Here is a 17,817-nt window from a genome sequence, read left to right as displayed (position 1 = left end):
GCTTCTGCCTGGGGATTTAGGGTTTGTTGCCGACCTTAAAGACCAATCTCTTGTCGGCTTTTGTGGTTCTTGCATCAGTCAAAGCCTGTACTGCCCGTTTAACTCCACATGCCTCGAACTGTAAATCTGTGCAGATTAGTATAAACATGTATTACACAACAATTAAGCGTGAGTTCATGCATTGCCCATTTACGTGCACTTTCCATCCCTCTGGATCCAGAGAGCAAGATCTAAAAAAGGTTTTGACTGGGGGCGTGAGCCGGGTGCAGGGCACAGAACCCATGTCCTTAATAATGCAAAATGACTTCAATGTCATAATGGCAAAACGTGACTACATTTTAGTGCATGTGTACAAGTCCTAAAAGCGCTCAAAGGATTAACACGATCATCCTCCGACACAACGTTGTCTCTGTATTGCTGTCTCTACAAGACTGTAGAAAGCTTGCTGTTCCACGCCAGAGATGCACCTGTGCAATCTATCTTCTTAGTCGAGGGTGTTACTGATCTCAGGATCTACATCATCGCCATATGAAAGACGTACAAAGAAAAATAACAAAAATGCCTGCAAGGGGCACACTCACATGGTTTCCTCCCCGACAATGCAGATTGCCGAGACAAGCTTGACTACATCAGTCATCATATTGGCCTGTCGGGGGTCCATGGCTTTGGCCAGCAGTGAAAGACTCCTTTCTTCTCCTATGATTCTTTCCAGCCCATACTATACAAAAACACAAATAAAAAAAAAGAATTGCAAAAGTGAGAACAAATGTAAGAGACAGAGCTGTACCAAGAAATACTCAATGAAACAAGCCGAAAAAAAGGCTGCAAAATGAAGGCCATTTTTAAAATTCCTGCTTACACGTGCTGAAGACATTCACATGGTTTGGGGAGCAGAAGACGGATCCGGGAAGGGATTCCCTAACACTGGCAATCAGTACCCACCTGAAGATCCACTGGCAGCTTGTTTGTCATATCAACTGCAACACAAACAGTTCGCTCATTAGATTTATAGGAAGCGTTCACAGTAAATGTCAATATGCTCCGAAATACTGCTTCAAAATGTCACCACTCCTGCCTATCCTGCGCGAAAATAAGTCTTTCCCCAGTGCTAGGATATCGTTAGCACGTCAACACATGACAATATCGTTTTCAATAGATTTTTGACATACAGGTGCTATGCAAGAGAAATATGCATCCCCAAGCACATCCTACGAGTGGTTACCATGGTGATTCAGAACAGCAACCTGCACAGAAGGGAAGCATAGAGAGGCATACTAGATGCGGGTTTTCAGACTCCTCTGTGGCACGAACAGTCTCAAAATAGTACTTTTAATCAAATGTACATTTTACACAGCAAAATGAAAAATATAATTACAGCCAATGTGAAATAATGAGTAATCATTGTCAGACTTTAGATTTTCAGCAAGATGTAAATATTGCCATTGATAATTTTGCCTAGCTGAAGAGAGCATCAACTCTCCCACAGTGGAGGCACTAATGGCTCGCTGCACTGCCCCATTTTGTAAATGCTTCGAATGAATCTACTTTAATGAAGAGGAAGCAGCCAAACACCGTCTCCCCCTGCCTTACCAGAACTACTCGGTCTGCAAGTCGGATTCATTATGGTAGGATGAGTGAGGCAAAGGCATTTGGGAACATTTTCTCTTGTTGAAGGACCACAACTACATAAGGAAAAGTGTCTTAGGGAACATGTTAGGGCTGCGTGGGATCCAAAAGATATATAAAGGGCGCCTAGCGGAGCACTGATATGCCCAGGAGGGTACCTGTATACAAAATGCTAGAAATCAGGGTGAGAGATCCGTAGACAGCTATCTGGTTTGGACGCTATTTTATTTTTGCCTCCAACCAATTTTTTGCACAGATGACAATTTTAAAAGTATACATGACTTTCGATAAGCACGAAAGTATTACGGACAGAATTTGTTTGAAACAGGAAATACAGGTGAGTATCGACCTCTGTGGTATTGAGATACAATTTCCAAAATGGTGCACAAGTCTCAGGTACAGATAAGTGAAGACAAAATATGACAAAGTGCTACCCAGGACTGTAGTAGGTCCGGGGATGCTGAACAAGACGGTGTACACAACACTATCTACAAACACATATACAATGGGGTTGTGTCACGGGACATCGACACTGGAGTGTTTCGGCCATGTGGGGCTGGGTAAGAGCCCGAAATTGGAGGGGCCTTCATCAGGATGAACGCTGATCGTGGTACTGTGAGTGTGGGTAATCGTCTGCTATAGTTGCAGCGGGGGCGCTGTGTTTTGGGAGTCCTTGGAGAATGAAGGATCCATGACACTAAGTTGCATGGCACGACTCAGAAGTTATTCAGGTCCTACAGGCAGGAAGATTAGGCCTGGAACGTCTAGGAGCGGAGCGCAATGGATGCGGCTGAACTCCTCATGGCAATGATTGCAAAGGTTGCCTAATCTTCCTCTTTTTACTATACTTATGGGTGATTTCTCAACTAGAAATAATCTGATGGGTCGGGAACCTAACTAACAAACGATTCAGTACTGCCTGTCCAAACTGGGCATGAGCTCTGGAGCCAAGGTAGTAATGGCTGCAGAATGCTGAAGATGATGCTACACTGCAGATCAATTAAAGATGCAGGGGTGCAAGGCCACAGATGCTGCTTGGGTATGCACCAGATCTGAACTAAGACCCTTTGGAGGAGGGGCTATCTGCACTGAGCAGCATTCCGAAATGCACTGCACTGTCATTGAGGGATGGTAGCCTTGGCAACTTGTCTGCCGCTCTGGAGTCACCCTATGGCACAATCGCTCAAAGAATCTGATGTTTTGTGTCCTAGTGAGGTAAAGATCTGGTGCTCCTTGCATACTAATGAAATTAAGTTATTTTCAGCTTCTGAGGGAGAGTTCAGAAAAGGAAGTAGACCTTAATACTGCTTGCCCATAAACGGTACTTGAGGAAGCGGTGGTGAGGAGATCAGGTTGGGACATGGTGATACCGAACCTATTTATACATTGCACAGTTCACCAACATGAAAGGGGAAGAGACCCATGAAGGTGTTAGCATAGACTAAAAGGGATTTGTTTTGACTGAGCCCACAGGATGGAGTGAGGGACAATATAATCAGCACTTGGTGGGATTCCCGAGTCTCTTGCATGCTCAGAAGATCGCAGTCCTCACTCTTTTCACCTCTACCTCAATTCACCACTGTCTCCTCTGTGGGTCTAACAGTCACTCACAGTATTCGGGATTCTCTAGTACCCCGAACACTTCTTCCTTGGCTTCATGTCTTTCTTGATTATTTCCAAAGTCATTCGGGTCATGCGTTGGTTCTCTGGGACAATCCTACCCAGTACCCCCACCCAGCACCCTTGGGTCTACAGATGGGGTTAGGCACTGAGCCCTGCACAGATATTTGGACCCCAGGGTACATTCGGCATTACCCCGCATGTTTGTTCTCAAACTAATCTCTCAGTTTGGCCGTTTGCTATGGTCCCAGATTCCTGTATTTCACCCTTTTTTCTTGCAACCCATCCACCACTTCTGGAGCACCCTTATACCCAGGTCCTAAATGCCTTTTTCTTTTCCTTCCACCCCAGGTTTACTACTTTATCCACACACTGAGGCTTTACAGGTGTATATATACACACAATGTACATATTTTGTCTGCAATGCAATACCATAGCAACGTAAACTTTATGGTAAGATAAGCAGCAATAACTCGCTTGCCCCACCATACTCTGCCCATATGGATACACATCACATTACAAATGAAATCTATGAAGTCACTGATGACATCACACATGAAAATGCAGTGACTGTATTGTGGTAAACAGATAGTGTGTTTCACCGTCCTCAGTGTCGGGGTAAACTAGTTAAGTATGTTTTAAATCCAAGTTGTGGTATGACAAATTGGACACAAGACCCTGGCAGGTAAAGAGGTTAATGGGTCTTGTCAATGCCAGGGTCAACTGCGGCTAGATAAAAGGACTCAGACCAGAGAACATAGTATTGAATGGTTTTATTTCAAGAGAAAATGCCTTGCTAAAAGGGGCGTTGCTTCATAAAACTATACTCATGGTGCTAGTCAATAGTCAAAATAACAAAAATGGTCCACCATCGAAAACCTATCCTCTAAACTGTCCCTACCACGAAACGAACGAAAACTAGGCAGAGTGTCCTGCCTTTAGAGTTATTCACCCCAATCTCATTCAGGGTTTCCAGGAATCCCTTGGTTTCAGAGCCATTTATTATTGGTAAAAAACAGTTCTTACGGGTTTTAAAGTTTTGGCCCTTCTTGTCAAAGTTCCAAAAAGGTTTCCAAAATAAAGTCTCAGTTCCTGAGAAAAATAAAATGTTCAAGTTGTCGTAGATGGAGGTATACCGCCTTAATCTCTGTCCACCACTTGCGTGGGTTTCTCTGCACTATGTCCATGTCTTGGTTGTCTCTGTGAACCCCTTGAATATGCTCTCCCGCTTGTATAATTGGGCCCTTCTGCCTCTCTTGCATTTCTCTGTCCCAATGTGTCACTTATCTCCAGGGTTGTTGGTGACCCCCCCTACTCTTCACATAGGCCTCTCTTGGTTCTCAAGAGCTTCTTTGAGCCATTTGGCTGAGGTGGCGTGTCAGAGAAAGGAATCCGACACATTGAGAACATGTTACCTTTCTTTAATTAAAATTTAAGAAAAAGGCTCATCTTCCCTACTACTAAAGAGATCACCCTGCCTAGCCAAATTAAAGGTGCTCGTCTGTCGTCAGGAAGTCAAAAGTATACTTTATCCTCAGTCCCAAACGTAACTCTACCTGACCCCTACCACTAATAGGAATAACTCAAAATAGGCCAAGAAAACATCTCTCTTCTCCTGACCATCTATCTTCTTGCCTTCTTCCTCGCAGCTTTCTCTTGAACTCCAGAAAAGGCCACTGCTCTTCCTACCCGATGATATACAACTGCCAGCATTTACCTTACCCGGCAGGTAGCCTAACTGTGTAAACTAGTCGCATTCTACACTCAACAAGTATGTGTAGGTTAGCCACATTCTGCATCTGGTATAATATAGCTAAGCATTATACTCCTTGCTGCGCCCTGAGACAGGCACTATGTAACATCTGTAGCATGCAGGGTTCGTCTCCCTGAGACAGATTGTTGGGTTGGGAAATGCATCGCACTTCAATAAACTGTTGAAGGCAGGAAGGTTCGCACTTACACTCTGAACGTGCAGCACGCTTAACGTGTAGCACTCAAGAATCATCACACTTCATCTGTGGCTCACCCATGAACTTGGACTCCCCAGCACTTATCCCCTCTGCCCTCTTCCTTGCTGCACTCGCATGTTCTGAATGCTCACATGGTTTGTCCTTTTTCCTCACTGCTCTTAAATATTGTGTTTTGTAATGTGTTTCACTCACTTGTTCCCTCCCTTTGCCCTGTGGGCGCTTTGAAACAGTATTTGACTTGCTGTATAAGTGCCTAACAAGCAAACAATAGATAAAATAAATCAATATACAAGATTAATTGTTTATAGATGGAAAGTGTCATACCGGGATTGATTGTGGTCAGAGGGGAGGGGGATGAACGAGGGGGAGGATGTGTCACACCTGGATGGGCAGTTGGGGACAGGAAGAGGATGGAGTATTGGGGCAGGGAAGCGTGTCAAACCTGGACAGATGGTTAGGAGCAGGAGATGTATTGCACTTAGATGGTTTGCTAGGAGTGAGAAATGGATCTCACTTAAATGGAATGTTTGGGGGCAGAAACTGTGCCGCACTTGGATGAAATGTTAGAGACAGGGAATGCGTCTTACATCGATGGATTGCTGGGATGGGAAAGGCATCACACTTGTATGATCTGTTGGAGGTGGGAAATCTATCGACTTTTTGGAGGGATTGTTCAGGGTAGGAAATTTATTGCCACTAAGCAACTGCACTCAACTCATCTTTCTTATTACGCACCCACAAACCCTGAACTAAATAAACACAACCACTGCTCTACTGCACCAAAACCGCGTGCACTTCACAACACCCAACATCAAAACAAACCACACACAACCACACTTCAACACCAGATGAAGTCTACTGACCGAAAAACGCACCAAATCTCAGTGACCGGTTTCTCTGAACTGAAGCTGCCAACAGCACATCAAAGCTCCCTTGCTCTTCTCCCCCTCAATCCCACTAACAAACCCTGCAATCCTCCTTCCTTTGCAGACCCGCCGGAGTGCCAAGAGATCACATTCTCTTTAATGCCAGCTTTATGACAATTGTCCTTGAAATAGTTTCTCGCACTATGGTCTTTACGTGTAGATCCCTTATATTGAGGGTTCACCAACCCTAGGTTTGTATGACCTTACCCAAATTATGAGCCCCTTCCACCCCCCTCTTCTGTTCTTGCTATTGGATTTTCTCTTTTATAATTCTGTTCCCTTGACAGTCTGATTTCACAATACGTTAGACTTATTCCAGCGGGCTCCCTCCTCTCTTCTAGCGTCATTACCTGGAGGCTTATCCCTTTCTCCCATGGTATTAGTTTCCAATTGTTATCTAGATGCCAAATGGCGTTCGCCACACTCCGTATTGGTTTCAGATTTCTCCAATGCTGCTCATTTAATGTTCGACTTTCATACTTGTGACAGAGTTCTCTCGCCTCCCAATACGCGGTCCTGGCAGCCTCCCGCCTCTCCCATTCTACCCTATACCTTTTTCGACACTGGGGAACCTCGCAGGGCTCGGGCACACACTTGGGTGTTCAGCTTCTCTGGTTGCTCTTCTTGGTGACTACCTTCGCCGGCACAGTATTCGACAACTGTGACTTAAGGTGCTGTCTACAGATGAGGGCTGTAGGGAATTGGCAGTAATCCCTTCTACGGTGGCCTCAGCGTCGTCCTTTGGGCGTCTCACCCACCACGTAGCAGCCGTGGTCACACCACCACCTTGTTTGGGTCTTGGGTCTCCGTTCGGGCAACAGGTCTCCGATTGCAGGAATCTTCATCTTTCCCGCATCTCACTCTGGCATTCCTCGCCTTCCCAAATGTTGTGGGCTTCGAGACTTTGGGCTGCTCAGCCTCTCCAAGGTATAATCACGTAAGGGGACTTCCCCAGTGTACCATACTCTCTCTCCTCACAAGAGCTACTCGTCCCAATTATATACACTTCTCTTTTAAAAAGAGACATCTCCTTTTCCTTGGTATGGCTGTTTTGTTCCCACATTGCCCAAAACCGAACATAAGGTTTACGGATTAATCTTCATAGCAGGTAGTCCCATATATGCAGACAGGGTATTTGGTCCAGGTAATTCCTCTTCAGAATGCTACTCCCTTTTCCCCCAAAAGAGACCTCCCTCCCATTGAGGTCCCACTTGCCCAAACCCCTACAGAGGGTTTTGCAGAGCAGGCTCACCTCCATTGTCTCAAAGGGGGTGACTCCCCACTGGGGATAAGGAACGCATACCCTCGATTCATTACACTGATTACAATATTCAGTGTTCTTGGCCTCCCGGAACCCTTAATGTTACTTGTTTCCTTCCCTCTCTCTCGGCCTTTATGCCCTGCTAGGTGTTTAGGGTAATCCTTCCTTCTCCTCCTTTCACTATGAGCAACCCGGGTACCTTCTCTGTCACAGGATTTGCTCAAGCGAGGTGGCCCCTACTTGGTAGCGTTCTGCACGGCTTTCTGGTGTTGCAGTCTGGATATGAGCGAATTTGCTGTTCCGCTCGTCTCAGCGCTTCTCTGCCCCTCGACTCCTTCATTTTGAGCAGAGGATTCGATCCTCCCTCGTGCTCTGGGTTTATCATAGATTCTCGGGTCCTGGGCCCACCACATCCTTCGCATGGTCATGCCGCCAGATCAGGCCAGCTCTGCTCGGTCTGGTCTTCACCAACTCTTTACAGCGCCTTGTCAGCGGCAGCCCTCCACTTCTCCGGGGTCTCTCCGCGCCACAGCATGTTCTGCCCAGCAATGACGTCGGCACGTCGGATGCTTGCCTCTGCATATTGCCTCTCCTCCTTCATTCAAGGATGAACTTGCCTTTATTCATGCTCTGATACACAAAAGGGGTGTTTTGATTATGTTCAGCTGCCAAGTCCACAGAGAGATCAGCATTGTCTTGAGCCAAACATCCAAAGGCACTTTCAATGTTAGAGTCTCACAACTGAATGTTCTTTCTCGGATTCCCATGTATGCAGAAAATGAATAGTAATAGGGAGTTATGGGAATGAAAGTCCATGTCCCTTTGAAGGGAGTCACTCCCAGTTAGGTCCTGCTTTCCTTTCCCAAATGCCTAACGAGGATTTCGCTTAGCGGGCTCACCTCCCTATCCCAGGTACCATGTTTCACCACCCTCCGTGTCAGGGTAAAAGATGTTAGTGTGTTTTGACTTTCTGGTAGTGCCACCGTCATGTGGATGGAGAGAAATGATGATTCACTGTGCAGCTAACAGTTTCTAATATTTTATTGCACACAAAAGGACCTTAGGAACCACCTTTATTGGTTAACAAAATAAAGTTTGCCATGCTATTCTCTTTGTTTTATACGTTCAGTACTTGAACATACGTAGTCGTTCAAGAACATGGCACTTAAACATAGGGAGAGTAAAAACAGGTTTTTTTTTTAAGGGGAATAGTGTTTCACAGTGAAATTTGCAGACACAGTTTTTTATGTGATATTATGTATGGTTTATTGCTATAAAAAATATAATCGTCTATATCACGTTGTCGGGCATGTACCATACACTGAGCTGAACTAGAATAACATTAAATTCAACACCTCAAAGTAAGTGTGGCGCAAAATCTGTTTATAGATGCAAGCTATTTTGAAGAAGATTCTACTGAGATATTAGAAAGTTATTCTTGTATAAATGTTTACGGAATGAGATCTGTGAATATTCGTTATTTATTGGAGTACTAATAATGAAGGATTCTTTCAAAACGGAGCGAGGAAGGGCTTGCACTTTCCGTTTTTGTAACAGCTTTGCTAAAACACTAAGAAATTATGGAAAAAAACAAGCAGTTCTGTTGAGATGGCAGGCTTTCCATCCTAACAAAGGGATTAAAAAAAGAACTGATGTGAAATATTGAAAAGCAGTCTCTTTGAAAGTGCAGAAATATGCATAATAAAAATGCATTGAAATATATTGCTGCAGCCTACATGGCGATGTGGTTTCCATTAGGCATGGCCCAAGTCTTGAGCGGATTCAGGAGACTTACTTCAGAAAAAGTGATACGTCAAGAAGATTATGAAGTTGGTAATTATGTCTTGTGTTGCAGAAATGGTCTGTGGTGCAAGTGTTAAGGAAGAAGCTGGCTAACAGTATTATTTACATAGTTTAGAAATGTATAAAAACGTGAATACACTACAGTAAACCACCTCCATCTGAAAGGTGATTTATGGTCAATGCATGTGTACAAGGCCGCTTTCAAGAAGTATTATTGGAAAGCACCTTTCATCAGAGATCTATTGTGTTATCTATACTAATTATTGCGTAGTCATCGTTTTAACTGTGGCTATTGTTAAGGAAAGGTGTGGCTCTTGGTGTTTCTTACATGCATTTCTGTAGGGAATATTTTATTTTTGTTCATATGACAAAATCGTGTAATTTAAGCTAAAGCTAGGCACAGAAACTTCCATTGTATGGTCCCCGTTGTATTTCCTTAGTGATTCCCACTCTGTAGCCAAGGAGAAAGGTTGAAATGGGGGGCTATGACCACTATAACATGTGACGTCCCAGTTCAGTTTTCATGTGCCAGTACTGGACAATATGAAAGATATGGACAGACTCAGTGTTGAGAAACACTAGACCACCATCTTGTGCTGTCACCTCTCGAAAAGGGCTACATATAAGAATTCAGTGAAAAACACTTTAACTTAGGCAGAGTTAAGATGATCCAATACGTCACAACAAAACCTGTGAAATTCAGTTGGTGTGGGCAGCGATGACAGTCATAACTCTGAGTCCCCTTCCCACTCCAACTGATGGTGTCGACCATGATGTAATTTTTTTATCTCATTGTTGCTTGCTGCTATGATTGTATGTTTTTGCTCATGGGCTGAACAATGGAGGTGAGTTAGGGGGCAGTTATTTTGGTCTTCACCTCCCACGTCCACCAAATTTCATGGTTTTTGTTACAATTAATTAGTTAATCTTAACTCTAGTTAAAGTTCATTTTTTCACTTGATTTCAATGGTTTTGTTATGCTACATCTTATGCAGGACCCACTGACATGATGTAAGGCCATGTCCACTCTGCAACAAGTATGTTAAACACTCTTACCCTCAACCAGGTAACAATATAATAGCGAAGTTTCAAAATATACAATGCACTAGCAGTGTACATTTTTAGTTTAGGCAAAGAAAATCTCATCAAAATTAAAAATTGTGATTTTTATTTAGCACTGTTTTAGTACTTTTACATATATTTTAACAAAGTGCACAACTGAGACGGCAAGTGGTGAAGGAAAACAATTGCATCATTTTTACAACTTCCATATAGTACAAATATTGTAAAGATGTCAACATGGCCGTCCTAGATCTTCTGTCCAGCTCTAATTCACTCCCAAACATATCCACTAAAAGATGTATAACTATATTTTCAATTGAATTTTCTTTCTAAGCAAATGATCCACTTTTACATTTCAAAAATCATCATATCAGTAGAATTTAAAGAGGAAATAATAATGATATTTCAATAGATAATGCTCAGACTTGAATTACCATTCCTATTTGATCAATAATGCAATGAGACAGATTTACCCCTGCTACCTACATTTCCATTCGAAAGTCCAAAATGAACACAATCACAACAATGTATTCCAAGGTCACTAATTGACTGCAGCAACAAAAAAAAAATGATAATAAGATAGTTAACTTTTTACAGATACTTAATTTCTACTGAAATTATACACTGTAGAAGAACAAGTTACTTATCTTACCTGGAAACGTTTTTCGATGGGATGTTTCTACGCGTATTCCACATCTTTGACAGTAATTACCACAGCTGTGCTGCTTCGGGAAACTTTTTCGGCGTAGGCGTCCTATGTCGATACGCTGTCCCTCGAGGGCCTCTGTCGATGGTCGACGTCACCGGATGTTATATCTAGGACGCACGACGCCCGTAGCCTCAGTTGTAGTTTTTTCCCCAGAACGTGTGGTACCAATCTCCTGCCAGTATGACTAGAGAAAGCCTTGCGGAAACGTAAACAGCAATCGCATAAGAAATTCTATAGAGGGGCAGGTAGGGAGGGTACGATGTGGAATACGTCGGAGGAACATCCCATCGAAAGAAGGTTACCAGGTAAGATAAGTAACTTGTTCTTTGAAGGGATTGTGTCCTCTGACGTATTCCACATCTTTGACAGACTCCCAAAGCAGTACCAACATATTGAGGTTGGAAAAGAATTTACAATTGCATCAATTTAGAATGCCCAATCAAATTGCAGAATAGAGGACTGCCTTACCAAAGGCCAAATCCTGCCCATGGATAGAGTCCAAGGAATAATGTTTCACAAAAGTATGGACAGAGGCCCATGTGGCTGCTTCGCAAATATTGCGAATCGGATCACCCCTCTGTAGGGCACTGGAGGCAGCCATACCCCTAGTAGAATTAGCCCCTAAGCCTACTGGAGGATGCTTTCCTGCCAAACGGTAACACTCAGATCGTCAAAATGATCCATCTAGATAAGGTCTGCTTGGAAACAGCCTGACCTAAACGCCTTCCAGCATAACCAATAAAGAGCTGATCGTCCACTCTGACCCGGGACATCCGTGAGAGATAGAAACTCGAAGCTCTCCTAGGTTCCAACCTATAGAGCCTCTCCACTTCCTTACCAGGATGTGGAGGAGTATAGAACGCCGGAAGAATTACCTTCTGGCTCAGATGGAATTCTGACACAACCTTCGGAAGAAAGGAAGGATGCACCCGAAGGACAACCCTGTCCTTATGGAACACAGTGAAGGGTGGTTTGGCGTTAAGTGCCTGCAACTCACTCATTCTGCGTGCGGAAGTAACCGCAACTAAAAAAACAATTTTAAAGGGCAATGGTCGCAACGGACAAGAATGTAAGGGCTCAAACGGAGCTCCCATTAGGAACTTTAAAACCAAATTCAAATCCCATCCCGGCACCTGGAAAGGCGACGGCGGAAACACATTAGTTAGCCCTTTTACAAACTGAGCTATCAAAGGGATTCTAAAATAAGAACATTCCTCAGACAAGCGCTTAAATATTGACAGCGCCGCCAGGTAACCCTTAAAGGTACCCACTTGCAGGGCCTTGTGGGCTAAAAAAAGCAAAAAAGACAAAACCAAAGGAATGGAACATTGGAAAGGATCCACATTCTGTACTCTGCACCAGTCGCAGAACTTTCTCAACGATAACGGTACAGAGTTTTTGTTGCGGGCCTTCTGGCCGAAAGCAACACCTCCATCACATCCTCGGGGAGGTGCCAATCCTTGTACCTCAACCTTTCAGATACCAAGCGTGAAGGCTGAGGGACTTGACCTCTGGATGGAGAACCCGACCCCCCTCCCGTGAGAGCAGATCGTCTCGGTAGGGTAGACGACGTGGAGGGCAGATGGACATGTTGAGAAGGTCTGGGTACCACGCTCTCCTGGCCCATGCCGGAGCAATGAGGATCATCTGGGAACCGAACCTCCATAACTTCCTCAACACCTGCGGAATGACGAGGAATGGAGGAAACGCGTACAGCAGTGGGAAGTACCACTCCACTAAGAACGCGTCCCCTAAGGCTCCTCTTGGAGGAAATTCCTGCGAGCAGAATCTTTCGCACTTCCGGTTGACACTGGTGGCAAAGAGATCCACTTGCCGGGTTCCCCAAAGGGTGAAGATCTCCAACAGAACTTCCTGAGCCAGCTTCCACTCGTGAGAGACCGTGCTCTGCCTGCTCAGAGAGTCCACTGCTGCATTTTCGTCTCCGGGCAAATGAACTGCTGGGATTGAAATTTCCTGCTGAATGGCCCAGAACCAGAGCTGCATTGCCTCCCTGCACAACAGGAGTGACTCTGCCCCCCCTTTTTGTTGAGGTAGTGCATGGCCACTGTATTGTCCATCATAATCAGGACATTCTTCCCCCGCACAGACAGCCGAAAAGCCTTCGGTGCTAGCCTGACAGCCCGCAGCTCTAACAGATTGATGTAGAATCTGGACTCCGACAGAGACCAACGGCCGCTGGCCGTCAACTCGTTGGCATGAGCTCCCCAACCCGTGAGGGATGCGTCCGTCACGATCGTGACCACTGGCCACGGTTGCAAAATGGAGCACCCTTCATCAGATTGCCTTCGACGGCCCATCACAGAAGATCCTGTGCGACCGAGGGCGGAATCTGAATGGGATCCGACATCTGTCGGAGAACTGCAACATCTGCATCTTGAGAGGCCACTGCAGAGATCTCATCCGCAGCCTGGCCTCTGGCACCAGGAAAATGCAGGATGCCATGAGGCCGAGCAACCTCAAGAACTCGAACGCCGAGAGACTCTGGGCACGTTGAAATGTGTCCACCATCTGCAGAATGTGATGAGCCGAACACATCCCCAGGGATGTGTTGAGCACTGCTCCGATGTACTGGAGCCGCTGGGAAGGTGTCAAATGAGACTCCTTTAAATTGAGGGAGAAGCCCAGCTTGTAAGGGAGTGGCAGGTGACGGACAGATGATCCATGGCTTACTCGGGAGAACGCGCCCTGATCAACCAATCGTCCAGGTAGGGGTAGACGTGAATCCCCCCCTTTCCTGAGATACGCTGCCACCACCACCATCAGCTTGGTGAAGACCCTCAGGGCGGAGGTCAATCCGAACGGCAGGACCCAAAACTGAAAATGTGAGTCGCCAACCGCGAACCTCAGGTACTTCCTGTGCTTTTGATGAATCGGCACATGAAAGTAAGCATCCTTGAGGTCTATAGACACCAACCAATCTTGTAGTTGAAGAGGCTGGAGGACTTGAGAAAGAGTTACCATCTTAAACTTGTCCTTCCTGAGGAGCTTGTTCAGCCCACGTAAGTCCATGATGGGTCTCAATCCCCTATCTTTTTTCGGGATCAAAAAATAAGGGGAATACCATCCCTGGTTCCTCTCAGCTACAGGCACCAGTTCTATGGCGCTTTTCTCCAGCAGGGATAGGATTTCCTGCGCAATGAGCGGATCCGGACGTTTCAAAGAGAGCTTCCACGGTGGATTGTCGTGAGGCCTCTGCCGAGAGGTGAGACGGTAGCTGTGGGTTATGATCTCCAGAATCCACACATCTGAAGTAATGGCACGCCATTCTCCAAGATGCTGCGCCAGTCTGCCCCCAACTGGCGAACCATGGGACATGGCCCCATGACTGAGCGGACACGGCTGCAGCAGTGCCTGATGGCAAACAGGCAACTGCCCGAGCGGCTTTGGCACCTCGAGTACCTTGCTTTACACCTCTGGTACACCTACGGTGGCCACTTTGACTGGCAGCTCCTCTTATCTACCAAAGGAAGAGTAGTACCGAAAGGAACCTCCCCTCCATTGCTGTCCCCTAGGACGAAAAGGCGGAGGTTGACGTACTGCAGCACCCAAAGTCTTTGCTGCAGCTTTTGAGGTCTGCAACCTCTCAAGGCTCTCGTCACCCTTGCTGCCAAAAAGATGGACACCATCAAAGGGCATGTTGAGAAGCCAGGATTGCACATCCGGAGCAAACCCCGACTTCCGCAACCACGCAAACCTGCGTATCACAGTGCTCGCAGCCATGGACCGGCTGACACATTCTGCCATGTCCTGACCCCAGTGAACAGATTCACACATGGCCTCCTTGCCGTCTTGCACGAGGGCTAGGAAACCATCCAGTTCCTCCCCTTCGGGAATATGCTCAGCCGCCAACGATACACAATTCCACAGAGTGTGAGTGAATCTTGTCAGGGCACAAAGAGTTGGCTGCCTTTAAAGCCATAACGCCAGAAGAAAATACCTTCTTCGCCCAACCATCAAAGCGCTTGTCGTCCCTATCCGGAGGGATAGGGTATGCAGCCTACTTTTCTGGGGCAGAAGCCGCCTGCACCACCAAACTCTCCGGAGTAGGGTGCGTTGACAAATAGTAGGGGTCACCACTGGCTGGGCGTTTTTCAGAAACGACTTATTCACTGCCCGGAGACTCTCCGGAGCAGTCCAAGCCGCTGCCACCCTTCTTTTCAACGCCATATGAAATGGCAACACCGGGTCAGTGGGTGGACCTTGATCCAGGATGTCTGTCAGATCATCCTGAATAAAATCAGCAGATGGAGCAGACCACCCCAAATACTCAAGTCACCCTCGACATGAGGTGCCTATACGAGGAGTCAGCATATAGGCTCAGGCCTGCCAAACAACCTCCGGAGAGGTATCAAGACCACTGGCGTCATGTAAGCATTGACAAAGGTTTTCCAGTTGGCTATGACCAGACAACAGGTCATCAGGAACCTCAGGAGGCACAACCCCCTCCTCATCAGACCCTTCCTCCACCTCTGAAATGTACTCCAAGGGTTGGAACAAATCCACCCTGGAAGGAGGAACAGAGTAGGGCACAAAAACAGGCCTCACAGACTTGCTGAGAGCCTTTCTCTGAGCTTCCACAGCCCTCCAGGGCACCTCCAGCTCAAAAGGCATCGAGGGCGCCGATGGAATCAGCGTCGATGTCGACCGAGGAGCCGACGACTTCGACAACGGCTTTGAGGCCGGAGCCCCGAGCGTGTCCTTTGATGGCCGCGGCACCGATGGCATCGACGACTTCTTCAAGCCGGAGCCTCGACAGAGTCCCTCGATAGACATGGCGCCGATGGCGTTGATGCCTTCTTAGAAGGCCTCACAGGCTCCGATGGCATCGAGGACTAGGACCTGGACCTGGCACAGCTATGGCGATCACCCTTGTCGGATAGGGACCTCGACGGCTCCCGATGATCGCGCCGACTGCCCGAGCCCAGAGGCGTGCGAGCAGTGGCTCTAGCTCATTCCCTGCCGGCTTCTCTCAAAGGCGCCGACGGAACGGTGCCTTGCGATTTGAAAATCGCCATCATCTGCTGGCGGAATGCATCCCATTCAGCCGGCAACAAGTGTTTAGTGGGACAAGTTACCCGCCGTCTGGCGGAGTCTTCCGACGAGGAAGGCGACCGGTGACGGCGCTTCTGTGAATGCCTCAAAGAGGCAGAGGAATGGCAGGACACACTCCGAGACCCCGCCTGGACTTACGCCGACGCGGAGCGTCGCCCCTCTAATCATCGGTCGAAACAAGTAGATTTCGACTTACGGGTTTTAGAAACCCTACCTACCGACAACAACTTCTTTCGCTCCCGCAAGGCCTTCGAAGTAAGGGACTGCAGTCATCGCAATCGTCGGTGGCGTGGCTTTCACCGAGGCAACTGAGGCAGACATCGTGCAGGTCCGTAACCGACATTTTGGAACCGCAGTCCTGACACTTTTTGAAGCCCGACTTCGGGGTAGAAGACGACAAAGACCTGAACTAAGTTTAGAAGAACTGAGGCGTGCCGAGATTCTGAAGCGAACACGTTCGTGGAAAAAACGGAACTGAGGCTACGGGCGTCGTGCATCCTAGATATAACAACTGGTGATGTCGACCATCAACGGAGGCCCTCGAGGGACAGCGTATCTATGTCATCGACGCAGGACGCCTACGCCGAAAAAGTTTTCCGAAGCAGCACAGCTGTGGTAATTACTTTCAAAGATGTAGAATACATCGGAGGACACAATCCCTTCGAAAACTGGTTTTCAACATCTCCAAAATGTACTATGCTTTCCTATCCAAGAATCTAAAAAACAATGGTTATCAATAGTCCTACATACTTTCTAAAGTAGCATTATGTGATGAATCTGTAGGTCTGGGGACTCGTCATGAGGTCAGGGAAAGGTAGACCCTTCCGGATCCTGACCCTGGTGTGTTCTGCAGGAGGATCACATGAGGGAGGAAATAGGACAAGAGGAAGGGGAAAATCCCTTATTTAACTTTCCCACTGATCCTAGTACATCGATGGCTTCTTGTAAAGTGGAAAGAGTGAACAAAATGGTCTGTGTAAGGATTATTAAAGGTTTCAGCATTAGTTCACATAACACTTGCTTCACTGTTTTTAATTTGTCAGGAGGATTCTGCATCAACCAACAAAATACTTAAGTGGTTCTTCAACTTCAAGATTTTTAACCATACCACAGTACTTCAAAGGCTTCTACCTGACCCATTCACGTGCCAGACTTTTATTGATACATGTTCTCTACTCTGGTAGACTCTCCTGTCAGAACAGATCCAACTACTTCAATCTCGGACCTGGTAGTACTCTCCTACCAGACCAGAGTAAACTACTACTTGTCAGTAATTCCGTGGTAAAGTTTGAACTCAAACAAAAACAGATTACCAGTGTCATTTTGGCTCCACAAATTCAAATAGAAAGACCACATCATGGCATCATGGGAAACAAGAACCACACGTATGCTATTTGTTACACCCGTGTGGTTGCCACATTCTCTGCAGGTTATGCTCAACTCTCTCCCTCAGAATCTTCCCCCAGAAGAGCACCCTTCCTGCCACTCTTGTTTTTTCCTTTTTCCACTAACCAACCACTGATAAGATTTCGTATCAATTTCACACTACTTTGGCTTTGGCAATGTGGGTTTAAGACCTTCTCATACGGGCAATCATTTTTATAAACTTTGAAAACACAAACTGTCTTCTTTTGGCTTTGGCAATTATGGTTATTTCATAATTGCTTTGGTATATTTCTCTTTTGGCTTTGGCAATGAGTGTTTATCTTTTCTATCATAAATGTTGCTATTTTGCATTGCTGGCTCTTTGAATGCCCCACAATTTCA

General features: G+C 46.2%; 1 protein-coding gene across 7 annotated transcripts in view; it reads right to left on the bottom strand.

The window, feature by feature from the left end:
* DIAPH3 (diaphanous related formin 3) overlaps positions 1 to 17,817 on the bottom strand; it is a 2,562,783-nt gene that overhangs the window by 1,801,061 nt on the left and 743,905 nt on the right. For all 7 annotated transcript variants that reach the window (XM_069640497.1, XM_069640493.1, XM_069640496.1 and 4 more), the window contains one exon: positions 582 to 718. In XM_069640497.1, the coding sequence (XP_069496598.1) occupies positions 582 to 718 (137 nt within the window). The remainder of the gene's footprint in view (positions 1 to 581; positions 719 to 17,817) is intronic.

Source organism: Ambystoma mexicanum, chromosome 7q (genome assembly GCF_040938575.1).
Source record: "Ambystoma mexicanum isolate Mex_15411 chromosome 7q, UKY_AmexF1_1, whole genome shotgun sequence".
Lineage (NCBI taxonomy): Eukaryota > Metazoa > Chordata > Amphibia > Caudata > Ambystomatidae > Ambystoma > Ambystoma mexicanum.
The sequence above is the reverse complement of the archived record's forward strand: the minus strand, read 5'-3'. Positions and strand labels throughout refer to the sequence as shown.